The following is a 16,229-nucleotide window of genomic DNA, read 5'->3' as shown; positions in this document are numbered from 1 at the left end:
TACGTTGGGACTCTGCCAACATGATACATGTGGTACATGAAGCCAGGCTCCACACCGACCCCCTAGAGTCAACGTTTACTGAAGACAACTGGAATAAGTACCAATGTAGCAGCTGACATAGCAGACACACAATATCATGCAGAAGAACTGTACCTGCTTCTGGTCCCTGGGACGACAACCGCACCACTCTCTTCATTTTTCCTCTGTAAAAATGCTGCAAATTTATTTCTTGTCGTAGGTGCTGTGCTTCCATTTTTTCTAACAGTACTTCCATCTACCAGGTCAGATGTGAGCATTTCAGAAGAGTTCAAAGATTTAGGACCTTCACAATTATTTTTCTTGGTCTTCTTTGTAAATGAAAGGGAATACTGACTCAATAGGTCATCTTCTGACAGCTCTTCTAAATAAAAACAAAATGATCTATAAATCTTTGTTCCATGTGGAAACTTGGTCTTAATGTTACAGTCTACATCTCACTATTCTAAGGATGAAGTCTTATTTCTTTAACATTGCATCACAAGAAGAGAGATACAAGGATGACTCAAAAGAAAAAAAAAATTCCCTTAGCTGTGTTTTAGTTTCACAAATTAGTTAAGATTTTAACATCAATTATTTGTATGATTTTATGTGAAATTACGGAAACCAAAATTTCAGGATACAATCAATTCCATAAGGTAGTTATTGTACTGAAGGCTTGATTTTGAATGAAAACAAAAAAAAGGCACTTTACATGTCAATGTATGATTTCCTGTTTGATTTTTAAAATGTTCTAATAAAACCAGCAGCCATTTATACATACCACCTATACATTACGGCCCTGGAAGTACATGTGACTGTCATATAGTAAAGTGAACTGCACTCCAGTTCTGATCCTCATTGCCCAGCTAGAGGCCCTAGAAACTTGTGTGACAAATGTACTCTATGGCATTAGAATAAACCACAAAATTAAATAAAATAGTTGGTTGACGCCCAAGATAGTCAACAACATAGAGATAGCACTAAGGTGCTTTAAACTGATCCAACTACAACTAATTCTCAGCCTGAACAGCTTCCACTCACATAGGAGTAACTGCTCACTACCTATGATCAATAAAATGGCTGGGGGTTCCAAATACTAGAGACAAGAAGAAAATACCTCAAATTTAAAAATATACAGATTTTTAATAATTTACAGAAGAAGAAAACACAAACACGGTAGGATCCTGAGAAAGGTTTCTCCAAGCAGCAGCCACACCAGGCTAACTGCATTTTCCTTCTGTGATAAGGCTGTTGGACTAGCTATTTGGGGGAATTCCGCAGGTTTAGATATTGAGCAGGGCACTTCGTGTGTCTCTCATATTATGCTAGTGGACAAGACAGAGCAAAACAACTGGATATTAGTTAGCAAGGAATTACAGCAAGTTGAAGAGTCTTGGAAGACTGCAGGCAACTAGCTGCCTGAATGGTCTGGAATCTAGCATAAGTACTCTTAATGTTGGTATGCTAAACATTATATAAACAAACACATTTTAATCAAAACTCTGAGATATCGGGAGCCATACTTCTCTCATTTCCAGGTGACACAGTAATACCCGTACTTGAGTAGACAACACAAAGATTTTTCAAGAAAGGCAGAACAATGGATTATAACAAATTAAGATTATATCAATAGAATTTAATCCATATTTAAGTTTAAAATATAACTGTACCTGGCTTAACAACTAGTGGATTTTGATTATTAACTCAGTAAATGCCAGCAAAATGACAGGAATGTTAATAAAAGCTATCTTAGTTTGCAAAAATAAAAGTATGAGCTAAAAGCTTTGCAAAGGACTTGTTTTGTTGTCAGACTTTCACTCATTTGTGTAGAGGTCTGAGAAGGAGAGAAGGACCAGCTTATAATTAGCCTTTCCATTTCTACGTATCTTATGAATAAAAATAAAATACCTTTGCCCAATTTAGTATTCTACTCTCAGTACTTCTGTTCAACATCATATTGCAGGTTCCAGAAGACAAGAAAAAGAAATAAAAGGAGAAGAAAGAAATGATCAAAAAGCAAATAACTAAATGTCATCCAGAGTGAAAAAGGAGACGCACAACTGTCTATTTGCTGGTGACATGATTGTCTATGCAGAATCCTGTGGAGTCTACGAAAGAGATGTTATGAACATGTGGGTTTACAAGGTTGCCAAACAGGATATTAAAATATAAAAATAAAAAAAATATAAAAATCATACAGTTGACCTTTAACAAAAGAGTTAAGGGTGCTGATCTCCTCCAGTCAGAAATCTGCATATAACTTGACTCTCTATGAACGTTAACTAATGGCCTACTGCTGACCAAAAGCCTTACTGACAATACAACCAATTACCATATATTTTGTATGTTATATATGTTATATCCTATATTCTTATAATAAAGCTAGCGACAAGAAAATATTAAGAAAACCGCAAAGAGAAAATACATTTACTGTGCTGTATGAAAAAAGTTCCATATATAAGAGGACTTGCACAGTTCAAGCCCTTGTTGTTCAACAATCAATTGTATTTCTAGCAATGAGCAATTAGAAATCAGAATTAAAAATATCACTTGCGACAGCATCAAAAATCTGAAAACAGAGGGATAAATTTAATAAAATGTGTTTAAGACACTAAAAACCACATGGCACTGTTGAAAGAAAACTTAAATAAGCAGATCAGAAAACTCAATCTTGGTAAGAAGTCAATTCTCCCCAACCTGGTCTATAGATTCAACTGGATTCCAATCAACATCTCAGCAGACTTAACTTTTTAAGTTGAACATGTTGATTCCAAAATTTGTATGGAATTGTGAAAAACATAGAGTAGCCAAAATAACTTTGCAAAACACTTAGAGGACTTATATTACTTAATTCCAAAATTAACTGTTAAGCTATGGTAATTAAGAGAGTGTCCTGGCATAAAGACACTGGGCCCCATCATACAGAATGATAGAGCCCAAAACAGACTCATACATAAATGGTCAAGATCAACTGATTGTCAACAAATGTGCCAAGGCAATTCAATGAGGAGAGGGCAATCTTTTAACAACTGGTGGTGGAACAAGTGGATTGCCATATATAAAAAAGGTCAACCTTGATCCTTACCTCACACCATATTAAAAAAAAAAATCAAAATGGATCAAAGGCCTAGGTCTAAGAGCTAAGACTACAGAAGCTCTAGAAAAAACAAACAAAAGTCAAAAGAAAATCTCAGTGACTTTAGGTTTGGCAAAGATTTCTTAAATGTGATTGATACTCACTAATATTTCACAACATACACAACTGGCAAAAATACGTACCATTTCTTGGTCTTTTCACAATGGATGACTTTCTTGGAAGATTTAACCCTTTAATACTGATCACTTGTTCAATGCCCATAGTACTTGGATTTTCCTTTAATCTTGTAGCATCTGAAACAATATCTAGCTCAAGTCTAGGGCAATAATTCCTATGCCAAATGCTATTAATGTTAGATGATTTTTGACATGTTTTGTCATTCCAACTCTGACTTCTTGATTGGGCAGGCTAAAACAGTAAAAAGGAAAAGGATTACTTGAAGAAGGAAAATAATCAAATCATTTCCCTCTCCAGCAACATAAATTATAAGTAAATAATTTATTCTTTTCAACAATTTTTGATGAAATATCTAATAACATTTTTTACTTTGATGGTAATACATTTTTCCATTAACCGTGTCTTGTATTCTTGGGTCTGTTTCTCTTCTAATGAAGGTCAAGTGACCTTGTTATCTCATTTCTCAGAAATAAAAAGTGAATCTTCCTAAGATGTACAGTGCAATAAATTAAAATGCACTTGAAGAAATGTGGCCAGAAAAAAAGTACTTTCAAAATTTGAGTATTATTTCAAAACACAATACCAATTAGTTTAACAATCATCTGGAAATAAGCCTCTAAATAGTCATTTACACTTTACAAAGCGCCTGAAAGTTAAAACCATAAAGTTGTATATTTAAAGTAAACTACTTGGGTATACACAGAGTCTCACAAAAAAGTTTCTCTAAGAAAGAGTTTATTGCCAGTTAAGTGCTGGTAAACAATCACTCTCAATGCTAATATAAGTTATTCACAATTACAACATATTCTGGATGATAATGACATAGTAAGAGGCTATCAATGACACTCTAACAGAGAAGAGGCAAAGGAAAAAATGAACAAAGACATAAAAATGTTGGTACTAAGGGCATGAATCCTACTTGACAAAAATCCCACCTGAACTTGGAATTTAATCTAAGCCTCTCACTTAAAGGATAAAAATAAATAAAACAAGGTGACATTATTCAGGATACATTTTAAGGATTAATAAGGACAGTAATTTAGAATAATTGAGTGAATGGTTATCAAAAACAGCTTCAACTTAAGGATAATGGCTCATGGCATTAGATCCCACTGATTTTTCTTGTTTTTTTAGACTTTATTTATTTGGGAGAGAGCGAGAGAGAGCCAGAGCAAGAGAGCGAGAGAGAGCATGAGCAGAGGGGAGGGGCAGAGAGAGAGGGAGAGGCAGACTCCCCACTCAGGAGGGAGTCTGATGGGGAACTCCATCCCAGGACCCTGGGATCATGACCCAAACTGACAGCAGACAATTAACTGACTGAGCCACCCAGGCTCCCCTATCGATGGTTTTATTGAAAAAAGAGAAACAGACTCAGAAAACCAAATTTTAGATAAACAAAAACGATTAATTAGTTTGGCACAATTAATCGTTCCTACAGAAATTTCTCTGATGGCCATCTTAGTGAGCCACAACATTCTTGTTAATGTCTGGATATATTTAATACAACCAACTATTTTAGTTTCTGAGAAAAAAAAAAAAGGCTTAAGAATCATTCCTAATGAAATTATAATAGCAATAATTCAAATATGTAAAGAAGATTGTAAACACTTTTCAGTCCTTTGATTATCATCTCCTAAAACAATAAACAAACATAAACTCTATCTGCAGTAAAATTCGGAGATACCTGTATTGTCCAAACCACAGTGAAGACAGAGTATAGAGAAATTTTTGGAACCTAGCAGAAAAGAGATCAAGCCCAAGTGTCTGCAGAAAAGAAATCTCAAAGGGAAGTCAATTTCACCTACAAAAACATGATAAAACCTCAGGAATTTAAGGCACCAGGGACCATGCAGGCCCCACATGGGGGAGGGCTAAGAAGAGGAGGCTTATTTGACCCCTGGGCCCTCATCTTCTACCTGACCATATAGACAACTCACACCTACCCCTTCAGAACCAGAGCAACTGTTTAGTTGAAACCCAGAAATATAACACAGATATAGTAGCAATTTAGAAGGTGAGAAAATCCATTGGTCTAAAGACAGAGGTCAAATGAAAGGCCCACTCCAACTCACTTTCCCTAATACCTGCTCTCAAAGTGCAAACTGCCACATTTACACGTTAAGCAGAAACTGGAGGATCCCTTTTTGGAAAAATGGAACCGTGCAGAGAAAACACACTGACATTTGGTAATTCACAAAATCAAGCCAGCTTGTTGGCAACCAGATCACCCAAGAGTAAAGCCCAAGGCTATAAGCCCACTCAACTGCACAAATCTCAAGCTTCTTAGTACCTCTCTCAAATAGGAACAAATGGACAAGAAACTTCAGATGCCTGAAGAAACGCTCCACCATGAAGGGGAAAAGGCCAAAACAAGTAGAAAAAAAAAAAAAATCCATTCAGAGCAAACAGAATGCAGAGAACAGAAAATGTACAAGAGATTAAAATTATATTCTCAGAGAGATCTGTAACACAGAATCTTTAAAAAAGTACAATTAAACAATGTACCCTTCAATAAGAAAATGAAAGCAGAAAAACATTCAACAGAATTTTTGGCAATGACAGGGATGTTCCGGGCTGTCCATTATAGTAGCCACTAGTCCCTAAGCACTCTCAAGGTGGCCAATGCAACTTCAGAACTAAAATTCAAATATTGAATTTGTTAATTAACAAATTAACATTAATTTGTTAATTTGTTTCAATTAACATTGAAAATGTTAATTAATTTGAATAGCCTCATGTAGCTACTGGCTACTATACTGGATAGTGCAAAGCTGGAAGACAAACATTTCCCAGAAAAATCACAAGACATGAACAAAACAGAAAAACTTGAAGATTAGGAAATCTAATATCTAATTAAGAGAAATTCTAGAAAGAGAAAACAGAGAAGAGGAAAGAGTGACTTGAGTGTAAGGTTTACATGATTTGAGTTGATAAACGTAAGGTTCTTTCCTAGTGTCATTAGGGATTTCTGCATAGTGCATATGTGAGTTTTCTGGATAGATAAGATATAGTCATCAGAACTTAATGAAGGAATAAATATGAATAGGAAACAGTCTGAGAAAGGGAGAATGGTGGTGGTGGTGAGGTGTCAGAAAGAATATACACAATTGGGCAAAAGTAGAATAGGAAAGGTCTCAGAAACACAGCTCAGAGGCACTCCGTGAATATTTGTGCAGTGGTGAGGGAGGGAGAAAACAGCTTTTACTTAATGGGAATATTTCTAGGCTCGAATCTTCAACTATGCTAAGTGTCAGAGGCAAATGGGGTGGGATGAGAAGGCATCAAATGCTTATAGATTCAGACGAAATGTTCAGGTCTGAAGGTCTGGTGATATATCATGAGGCTGCTTTTTAATTTAAGGAAATTAACCAATATATCTATGTTTTAAGACAGATAATTCCTCCAGCATCAAGTTTTTTAAACCCGCACTCCACACAGTGCTGGAATATAGAGATTCTTAGAAATGCTTACGAAACGAAGTCACAGTTCCTGAGACATAACTAAAACATGCTTTCTAAAAGTGAAGTCATTAAAAAAAAAATTAAGATGTTACCGTAGCAGTGTCTGGATTGTAGTCATCAATCTGTTCAAAAGTGTTTATATCTTTATTTCCAAGGGCTATTTGAAAAGCTATGGAATCATCAAAATACCTAGGTTGGTAAGATTAAGGAAAAATGCTTTTATTAACAACCAAATAATAGTGTATTAAGATAGAAAAGTGTGTTCTGTGGTTACAGAAAATCTTCAGTTTCAGGACCTCAGCGGATCCTTCTTATTTTCCACACTCAGCATGACTGAAATACCACATGCATTGTTTATCAGGCTCTATTTGTCACTGTAGGAGCTGGCCATTTTTGGAAGCAAAGCCTCAAGTCAACACTTCTTTCCAAGAGAGATGGGGAGGGAATCCTGGTCACCATCTATGTGACTCAGGGCTCTGAATCAGGCTCTGAATCATCTACATGTAGCCAGGGACTGTGAGCAGGGCATCTTCAACTGGTGTGCTCATGTGCCCACCGCCCCCTCACCCCCCCCCCCCCAGAAGGGAGTGTGCTGGCCAAGAAAGAAATGCCACCTTTCAAGTACCTTAAGCGGCTGACTGTACATGTTTCTGTTAAGGCAACTGAAGCAATTAATTAGCACATTATCATAGATGAGCCTCAGGTTTATAAACAAAAAGGTGCTCTGAATTTTCACCAGCATGGTAATTAAAATGAAAAAAACATAGAATTCACTATAAAAGGAAGCAAAGAATAATCTGCAGGCTTTTTACTGAATGCCTCACTAAAAAATCATCATAAAAATATGGACGAAGTGCACAATTCTACCATTCCCATTCAGAAAGGATAAGTGCAAAATTCTACCATTCCCATTCAGAAAGGATACTGCCCAGCGTAGCTTAGTGTTTCAGGATCAATGTCATCTTCATAGGCATTCAGAGGGATGAGTTTCCTTCTGATGGGATCAAATACTAGCTGATAAAGGAAGGTATTGTTGGCTCGAATAAATCCTTTGATGTAATCTTCTGGTACGGTTATATTCATCTTAAGATAGTGTCCAATTTTCTTGATTACCTAAAAATGGATGTAAAAATATTTACTAGTTATCTGCAAATACAGAATGCGTCATTCCCAAGACCAACTGGTTTACATCAGAGGCAGCTGAGAGACAGAAAATCGATTGATTTTAAAGGCATTAAAAGCCTCTACCTGCAAACATGATCAGGTCACATCACTAAAAACTCTCTGTAACAGTATTTTCTTCAATTTTTCTATTATAAACACAAAGAATGAACAAGTCAGTTACACATCAGGTTTATATTCCCAAGTGTGACATTAAGACACATTCCTTGCCCTCAAAGTCCCTTTCATCCAAAAGGCAAAGTACAAACATACAAAAGCCCCGAGAATTAAAAATGAGGTTGACAATCTAACTTCTGTTAGTCATAGGTGATTAAAGCTGGAAGTGGTTTAAATACTTCAAATCACACTCCGAGAGGAAGAAGGGAAGCCAGTGGCCCTGGAGTCACCGGCTGGCTAGTGCATGTGGCTCCACACCCAGCTCTGCCACTGCCTCCTCACCAGAACTACCCCAGGGGAGCAGGGTTGGGGTGGTAAAATGAGCTTCTTCAACATATGCTTATTTTTCTTAAGGTAAAGATATCAGAGAGATGATAGAGGTGGTACAGGTGTCTTGGTTTTCCAGAGGACACAGGGCACATGATGCTGTATCAGAGAAGTAGGTATGAAAACCCAGCTGTCTTCTATCAAGACTTGTTAAGGAAATTTACATAAATGTGCAATTCCAGTCATAATTTTCATGTTTTCAGAAGACACGGCTATTTTTCATTAAAATATGCTATGTATGCTAATACATAGAATACACGAATTTATGATTATTAGCTTTAAATTAATAAACAGTGTAACTTTGTTTGAATTTGATTTAGTAAATATCAACAGCTATAACCTATTTAACAAAAATTATTGTCACCATGAGCCTTAAAGAGTGGATCCTGAGACCAAAAAGTTTGAGAACCACCACCACAGAGAACAGGACAGAAACTGAAAGATTATACATTTTAACAATTTTATCTAGAATATGTTGCTCTTAAGTCTCTTTATCTTAGTCTTCATTTAAAAAATTTTGCCAATTACTTAAAGCAGGTCCATCAGTTGCCAAAAGCTAAATTGTAGTGTTTTAGTCCTTTCGTCCTTGTGATAACACAATATGGGCTACTGATAGGATGGAATATTTAAAGTTGTTATTCTGAAGGGCTTATTTATGATGTAAGAAACACTCCAGAAACTGAAGAGGATGCTGGGTGATTCACTCCTACCTTTACAATGTCTGGATTATTGGCTAGTCTTAGCACTTTGCAGGCCTTTGCTAACCCGATCCCACGCAGTGAGGAGAGGTAGTCACAGCCTGAGAGAATGCACATGTAACGGAACTTCTCCTCCGTGAACACATCCCCAAGCTGTCTGCACATTCCCAGCCGAGCCTGGTCAATTTCTAATCCATTTCCAAACTGGTCCATTTTTAAAATTACCTTCAAAAGGAAGGGAAACTGTTAATATCTATAAGGGTCATTATAGTTTTTCATTAATTCACTGCAATATTTCTAAGAATTCTTTCTTGTTCTGTATCAGCACTGAGAAAGGAGAGGGGGAGGTAGGCCAGTTAATTACCGTGAAACCTGCAAATAAATTAAACTGAAGCACAGGCTATGACAGACAAGGTTGTGCACCAGGTCTCCTTTGTTCTGACTCTGGGGAAAAGAATGCCCTTTCTGTACCCTTTACCTCCTCCTGACATCCAGGGTTGTCATGGCAATCAAACAGCAATTCATACAAAAATCCTTCTTATTTTTTTTTTAAAGATTTTATTTATTTATTCATTAAAGACACAGAGAAGCAGAGACATAGGCAGAGGGAGAAGCAGGGCCCCTGCGGGGAGCCTGATGTGGGACTCGATCTCAGGACCCCGGGATCAAGACTTGAGCCAAAGGCAGATGCTCAACCACTGAGCCACCGAGATATCACAATCTTTTTCTTAAAGTAATATATGCTCATTGTAGAAAATTTGGGGAACATGGAAATTCAGGAAGAAAACAGAAGTTGCCTGACATCTCTCATCTATCACTGTTACCCAGCATTAATCCTTTGACAGATCCTCCTAATTGTCTATGAAATATACAGATATAAACATTGGCAGGGGCAGCCCCGGTGGCTTAGCGGTTTAGCGCCGCCTTCAGCCCAGGGCATGATCCTGGAGACCCGGGATCAAGTCCCACATCGGGCTCCCTGCATGGTGCCTGCTTCTCCCCCTGCCTGTGTCTCTGCCTCTCTCTCTCTAGCTGTGTCTCTATGAATAAATAAATAAAATATTTAAAAAATTAAATAAACATTGGCAGTAACAAAAATGAGATCTTGGTAGTTTTGTATCTTAATTCCCCCTTACACTATCATGATAAAATTTCCATTAAACAGTTTTATACATAATTCTAAATAACTACAAAGCATTTCATGAGATAAGTTATTTACATCACTTAATTGAAAAATAAAGCATATGAAGTAATACTAATAACAAGAACAGTAAGTGCACGCTCTACTGAAGAATTTGGATAAAACAATAAAACCTTCTAACCTTAAGGGCTTAATCTGAAAAAGTATTCAGAATTGTCAAGCAGCAAAGCCCTTCTTTCCATTTTAAATAATTATTAGCATTGTAAGCAGGTATTAACTGCAAGATTAAATAAAATAATGATTCCTGGAGAGGAAAAATCTTAGCTCCTTGCTTTACACCACTGCTAACTGCACAAAAAAGCAGCATGTAGTAGTCGTAGTTAAGTACCTTTTTACAGCCAAAAGCGAGGAGGTCAGAGTCCTCTGTGATTATAGCTTGTACAATACCAGCTTTGTTAAGATAGGCCAACTGTGCGTCTGCTTCGTATGGAGCCACGAGGCAATCTACTCCCTGGGACCGAGCAGCCTGCCAGAGAAGGTCATGGTCAATCTCCAACACAGAGTGTAGATCTTATTACCAGCCTCAACATGTGCACGCTGCTGTTATTTTCTGAAATCATTTCCTTTGGAGCAGATTTTTCAACTCTGAGTCCTACATATACTGAACTAATCATATAGCCACAAAGATTTCTCTTTTTAAAAATCAACTTATAGGAGAAAATACTGCTGCACCTTCAGAGGGAGAAAAACAACTACAAGCCAGAAAACTAATTATTCAAACTGTAGAAAGCTTGCATCTTAAGAATGGCTATGCTCCAAAAGCATAGAAGACATTAATTTGGGGCTTCCCATAAAATAACAGTTTCTTTCAGACGACATATCTTCCCCATAAAAATAACATGTTTTCTTTTCAGACGACAAAAGTATCTGACACTGTTTTGATAAAACTACAGAACTTAAACACTATATTTATTTTCCCACGTTTACCAAGCAGTCTGAACAGAGGGGTGAGGAAAGGGAAGCAAGGGCTGGGATTGCCGGCCTCGGAAGATCTATAGTAGTATGAAGCCTCCATGCAGAAGCAGGCTGAGACTTAGGGTCTGAGAGCTCCTGAGCAGGTGAGGCTGGTTTGACCAGTACCACAGCCTACAAGAGTGGAGGTGGTAAGTGTTGAAGACAACACGGCAGTGGGGTGAAATTGGCCCTCTAGGAATCATCCTTCCATCTCTATGGAGCAGTGTCCACGGAGCTCAAATAGTTCCTTAATGAGAAAGGGAGAGCATCCCCTAGTCCTTACTCTCCTCAGACTTCCCGCTTGGAGTTTTGGACTCCTCTCCTCTGTTGAAGGGTACTGCTCCCTTCCTTCCTGAGCCCTGCCCCCTCCTCAGTGTTAGGCCTGGAATCATTTCCCTCCCTTCACTTTCTTGCTCTCCCATCAAACAAATGACTCCTAATGAGCTTTGATGGACTTAGCCACTTTTTATGTTGGCTTCATTTCTTCTTTGGCTTACTTTGATGACTTTGTGGGCCATCGCATGTGTGATATTAATAGAACGGCTAAAACATTCTCTGGCTTCTGAGACTTTGCCCTCACGAAGAAGCTGTTTTCCCTTCAGAAGATTGGCCTGTCGTCTTCTGCAAGGGGAAAAAAAAAAAATCAAGAGTCTGACTCAAGAAACGGAAATTTTCCTAGAGGAGAAAAAGTTTGACTCCTCTCAAGTGTTTACCAGGTGCCTGAGAACATGAACCCAAATCTCTTGGGCTTCTACGTAACAGATGCACACACAAGTGTGTATCCTCAGACTTCCACAGCAATGCTGTAGGTCAAAAGAAAATGAAGTAACACCCAAGAAAATGTGAATCAAAGCTTTCGTACCATCAAAACTAACTTTCAAACACAAAAGTGCACCTTTATCGACATACAAAGGACTTGAGAAATACTGTTTCTGTGAGCTTTTCTGTGGGATCTACTAGAAAAAAAAATTTAGGAAAACCAAAATAGCATCTGCATAACAACTGTCTATAACAAGCAAACATGGTAATTTGTAGAATCAATACTAAATACGGTTAAACAGGGAGACAGTGAGAGTACACATTCTAAGAATATAGAAGTAACATTTTTAAAATGGGAAAAGAGCACATGCAAAAGAAGAAATTTTAACTGTTTTCAATAATCATATGGAAGTGGTACTATAAGTATTTTATTCTGAATCTACTGTTAAGTGTAATAAAATAACTACACTTATTTTGGGATAAAACAAATGAGCAATTATGAGATACTGCAACTTCATCACCTCTATCTCCTTGAAAGCAAGGATCCTCAGTATGGAAGAACGGAGATAAAAATGCATTACAGAAGAAGTAGAAAGCCTGTAGTCTGAACTGGAAGAATCAGTCAGAACTCATGAGGTTTTAGCTTTAAGTAAATGTGCACATATACACAAATTCCCCAGTTCCACTTTTAGACTGGGTTCCACAGGTGAGACTTATAGAAAAGGATTTTAAGTGCCTCTCCCACTGCTACAGTGGCACACGGAAAGGTGATCCTACAAGGACAAAAAGAGTTCACAGGTCAGAGACAGACAGCTGTAATTTTTTTAAAGCCATTTTTGAGTTTAAGAAGAGAAAATTACTAAGTATCTACAATTAGAATTAATAACATGGTGCGGGGCACTCAGGTGGAATGTGGTTTGGATGCATCCCTTAGCCACACCACCTTGGGGCTGTCATCCATCCTTTTAGAACTGACCTAGAACCTATTCATTTTTCATTAAGAGCATACTTAGTAAACTGTACATTATTTGTAATAGAATGTGGACTCAGAGAGTTTCAGTTACTCCTCTGTAAATAAACTTTACAAAGTTCTGGCTTTAAGAATCAGGAATCAGAGCCCTCCAACCTGAAACTGATATAACACTGTATGTTAACTACACTGGACTTTAAAAAAAAGAATAAAGAAAAAGAAGAAGAATCAGAGCCCCCCAAGTCAACTAGGTTGAAAAACCTAGATCTGTAAAACTCTAAGCTGATTCTAGACCCAGAGAGAGCAAAACTAGGAAAGCAGCCTCTAAGAGAATGCTCCCTCAGTGAGACTTATTTCTATCAAAGGTAGTGACTCACACTACCTCTGACAACTAAGCCCAGTGGCCTTTCCTACACAGAAACAAGGACTCCTAGGCCTAAAAACAAACACAGGAGGAAAAAAAAAAAAAAAGAAGAACGGATGACTGAGGTGGGATAGCTGCTTTATTAAAATACAGAAATTCTTTCTAAGGTCTGTTGTTAAAAAAATGACTAGAATCTGTTAAATATGAATACAATTTCTAGGATACCTATTAAAAGAGGAGAGAATGCATCATTTTTCAACTAGAAACAAGAGACAATACAATAAGGGTGGAAAAAGAAATGATTCAGAAGTCAAGCAAGGTAGAAGTTACAGAAAAAAACCAAAGAACATAGAGAGGACAAATGTAAAATACCAAGTAAGAGAAATAATGTATTAAAATACATTAGTAATTAATGGTCAATGTAAAAGGAACAAACTCTATTTAAAAGATTTTTAAAAAGTAGCAAAGATTGACAGAATGGATAAAAATAAACAAAACATAGGGTACCTGGGTGGCTCAGTCAGTTAGATTGAGCCCCAGGAGGGCAGGCTCCCCACTTAGCAGGGAGTCTACTCTAGATTCTCTCTCTCTCTCTGCCCTTCCCCCACTCACACACGTGTTATATCTCTCTCAAATAAATAAATCTTAAAAAACAAACAAACAAACACCACCACACATGGCAATGTGTTATGAGAGGCAAACTTAAAAATCAATGATGTAGTAAAGCTAAAGGTGAACAACAAACAGAAAAAAGTCGTGGGTATGCTAATATCAGATAGAACAGACTTTAGGGGGAAAAAAGCCTAACTAATGGCTAAAAGAGTCATTATATATATATTGTTTCAGTTTAACCACAAAAATGTAATCAATTTTAAACTTGAATGTAACCAATAAAACCGCTTCAAAATAAAACAAAAAGTGGACAGAACTATAAGGTTTGTCATTTGACAAATCCAACATCATACTTTTCTCCATAACTTATGAATTAAATAGACGCAAATAAAAAAACAGATGGAAAACAAAACAGTAAAGATACAGATTTGAGCACCATAATAACTTACCGGACAGATTTACAATCTTCCTCTTAATAATTGGAGAATACACATGCCTTTCTAGTACACATGGAACATTTAAAGAAACTTGGTCAATACTAGGCTATAAAGCAAGCCTCAACATTAAAATTTAAGAAAATTCGTATACAGACTATAATATCAGATCTTCATGCAATTAAATTAGAGTGAATAGAGAATCAACTTACTCTCTTCTAGACTTTTCCACTTCCTTCTTAGAAGGTAAAGTACAGCCATCAAAAATGAGAACAGGCTTGATCCCATGAGAGAGTAACATATTTACAAATTTCATACAAAATCCTACATACCTATGAAAATACAGAAACATGCATTAAGGTGTGTGGCATCTTGTAAGGTAATAACTCTCACTCTTTTTTAAAACCAGGTAAGAGGGATCCCTGGGTGGCGCAGGGGTTTGGTGCCTGCCTTTGGCCCAGGGCGCGATCCTGGAGACCCGGGATCGAATCCCACGTTGGGCTCCCGGTGCATGGAGCCTGCTTCTCCTTCTGCCTGTGTCTCTGCCTCTCTCTCTCTCTCTCTCTCTCTCTCTCGTGTGACTATCATAAATAAAAAATTAAAAAAAAAAAAACCAGGTAAGACAGATTATGAAAAGAGAAGGTTTTTACCATGTAAAAAATAGGAGAAAGCAAATATAAAATCATAATAAATCTTACAGTAAATTCACATATTTTTTAACCTGACAGAACACAAACATCAGACACCTGAAGCACAAATCTTTTCAGGTCAGCATATTAGATCTTGAGCCTTACAATGGTCATAAAGGCTTATCATAACACTTTTCCAAATTTTCTGACCTTTTCTGATTAATAACCCCACCCAAAGGAGGATAAGAAAAGAAAAATAAACTCTATCAAATGTGACTTTTTAGTTGCTGTGAGGAAAAAAAAAATTCAAGTCCATAATATGTCTCTGAAAGTTCTGAAACTTTTTAGTTCAATAAATTACTACATGGCAGGTCTGTGGAGTTCATCACTGACATCTCTAATAAAGGATATTTTCTGTATTATTTTTAAAGATTTTATTTACTTATTCATGAGAGACACAGAGAGAGAGAGAGAGAGAGAGAGAGAGAGAGAGAGAGAGATGCAGAGTCACAGGCAGAGGGAGAAGCAGGCCCCATGCAGGGAGCTCAACATGGGACTCGATCATGCCCAGGTCTCCAGGATCATGCCCTGGGCTGAAGGCGGTGCTAAACCGCTGAGCCACCGGGGCTGCCCTATTTTCTGTATTTTGGACGACTCTTCCAATTAGTCGAAAATCTCAGAATCCTCAAGAATTACAAAAACTAGAGAAAGTTCTTCCCCTGTGAAGAACTATTCAAAGAAACATTGAAGATAGAATGAAAAACTTGTAGTCTTCAACTACAATTACAGCTCTTCAAATTCAGTGGCAGGAAAGAAATGGCCTTCAAAAAAAAAAAAAAAATCCCAGCAGATGGAGTGGTAGCAGTGTCCCAGTTCCTTCAGATCCCACACATACTATATTCGAGGTCACTTTTGATCACATTAACTTCATAAGCCTGAAAGCCCAAAACTTTCACCATTCGATACTCTCCCCCTTTCCTCCAGGAAACAAACAGCATTAACACATTTTACCCATTGTTCATTGTGATTAACCAAGTCATATCAAGATCCAGGTGTTTTTCCTCTAGGACATAAATTACATATTGCAAAAAAGAAAATTCATTAATGGCGATCAAGTCACTCTGGAAAATCTCCGTTCTGAAATTATACTTGTTTCTTTTTGTAATGTTTCCATGTAAAAAATAGAGAAG

At 37.2% G+C, this 16,229-nt stretch overlaps 1 protein-coding gene across 4 annotated transcripts in view; it reads right to left on the bottom strand.

Annotated features, from left to right (window-relative positions):
* Positions 1-16,229, bottom strand: part of EXO1 (exonuclease 1) — a 32,067-nt gene that overhangs the window by 13,428 nt on the left and 2,410 nt on the right. For 3 of the 4 annotated variants that reach the window (XM_055323462.1, XM_055323465.1, XM_055323463.1), the window contains exons 4-11: positions 14,623-14,742; positions 11,769-11,892; positions 10,646-10,783; positions 9,129-9,341; positions 7,679-7,866; positions 6,846-6,942; positions 3,298-3,523; positions 154-400 (exon numbers count right to left, since the gene is read on the bottom strand). In XM_055323462.1, the coding sequence (XP_055179437.1) occupies positions 154-400; positions 3,298-3,523; positions 6,846-6,942; positions 7,679-7,866; positions 9,129-9,341; positions 10,646-10,783; positions 11,769-11,892; positions 14,623-14,742 (1,353 nt within the window). The remainder of the gene's footprint in view (positions 1-153; positions 401-3,297; positions 3,524-6,845; positions 6,943-7,678; positions 7,867-9,128; positions 9,342-10,645; positions 10,784-11,768; positions 11,893-14,622; positions 14,743-16,229) is intronic. The other variant, XM_055323464.1, reaches the window with a different exon arrangement.

Source organism: Nyctereutes procyonoides, unplaced genomic scaffold (genome assembly GCF_905146905.1).
Source record: "Nyctereutes procyonoides isolate TBG_1078 unplaced genomic scaffold, NYPRO_anot_genome, whole genome shotgun sequence".
Classification (NCBI taxonomy): domain Eukaryota; kingdom Metazoa; phylum Chordata; class Mammalia; order Carnivora; family Canidae; genus Nyctereutes; species Nyctereutes procyonoides.
This window is presented reverse-complemented; position numbering and strand designations above follow the sequence as displayed.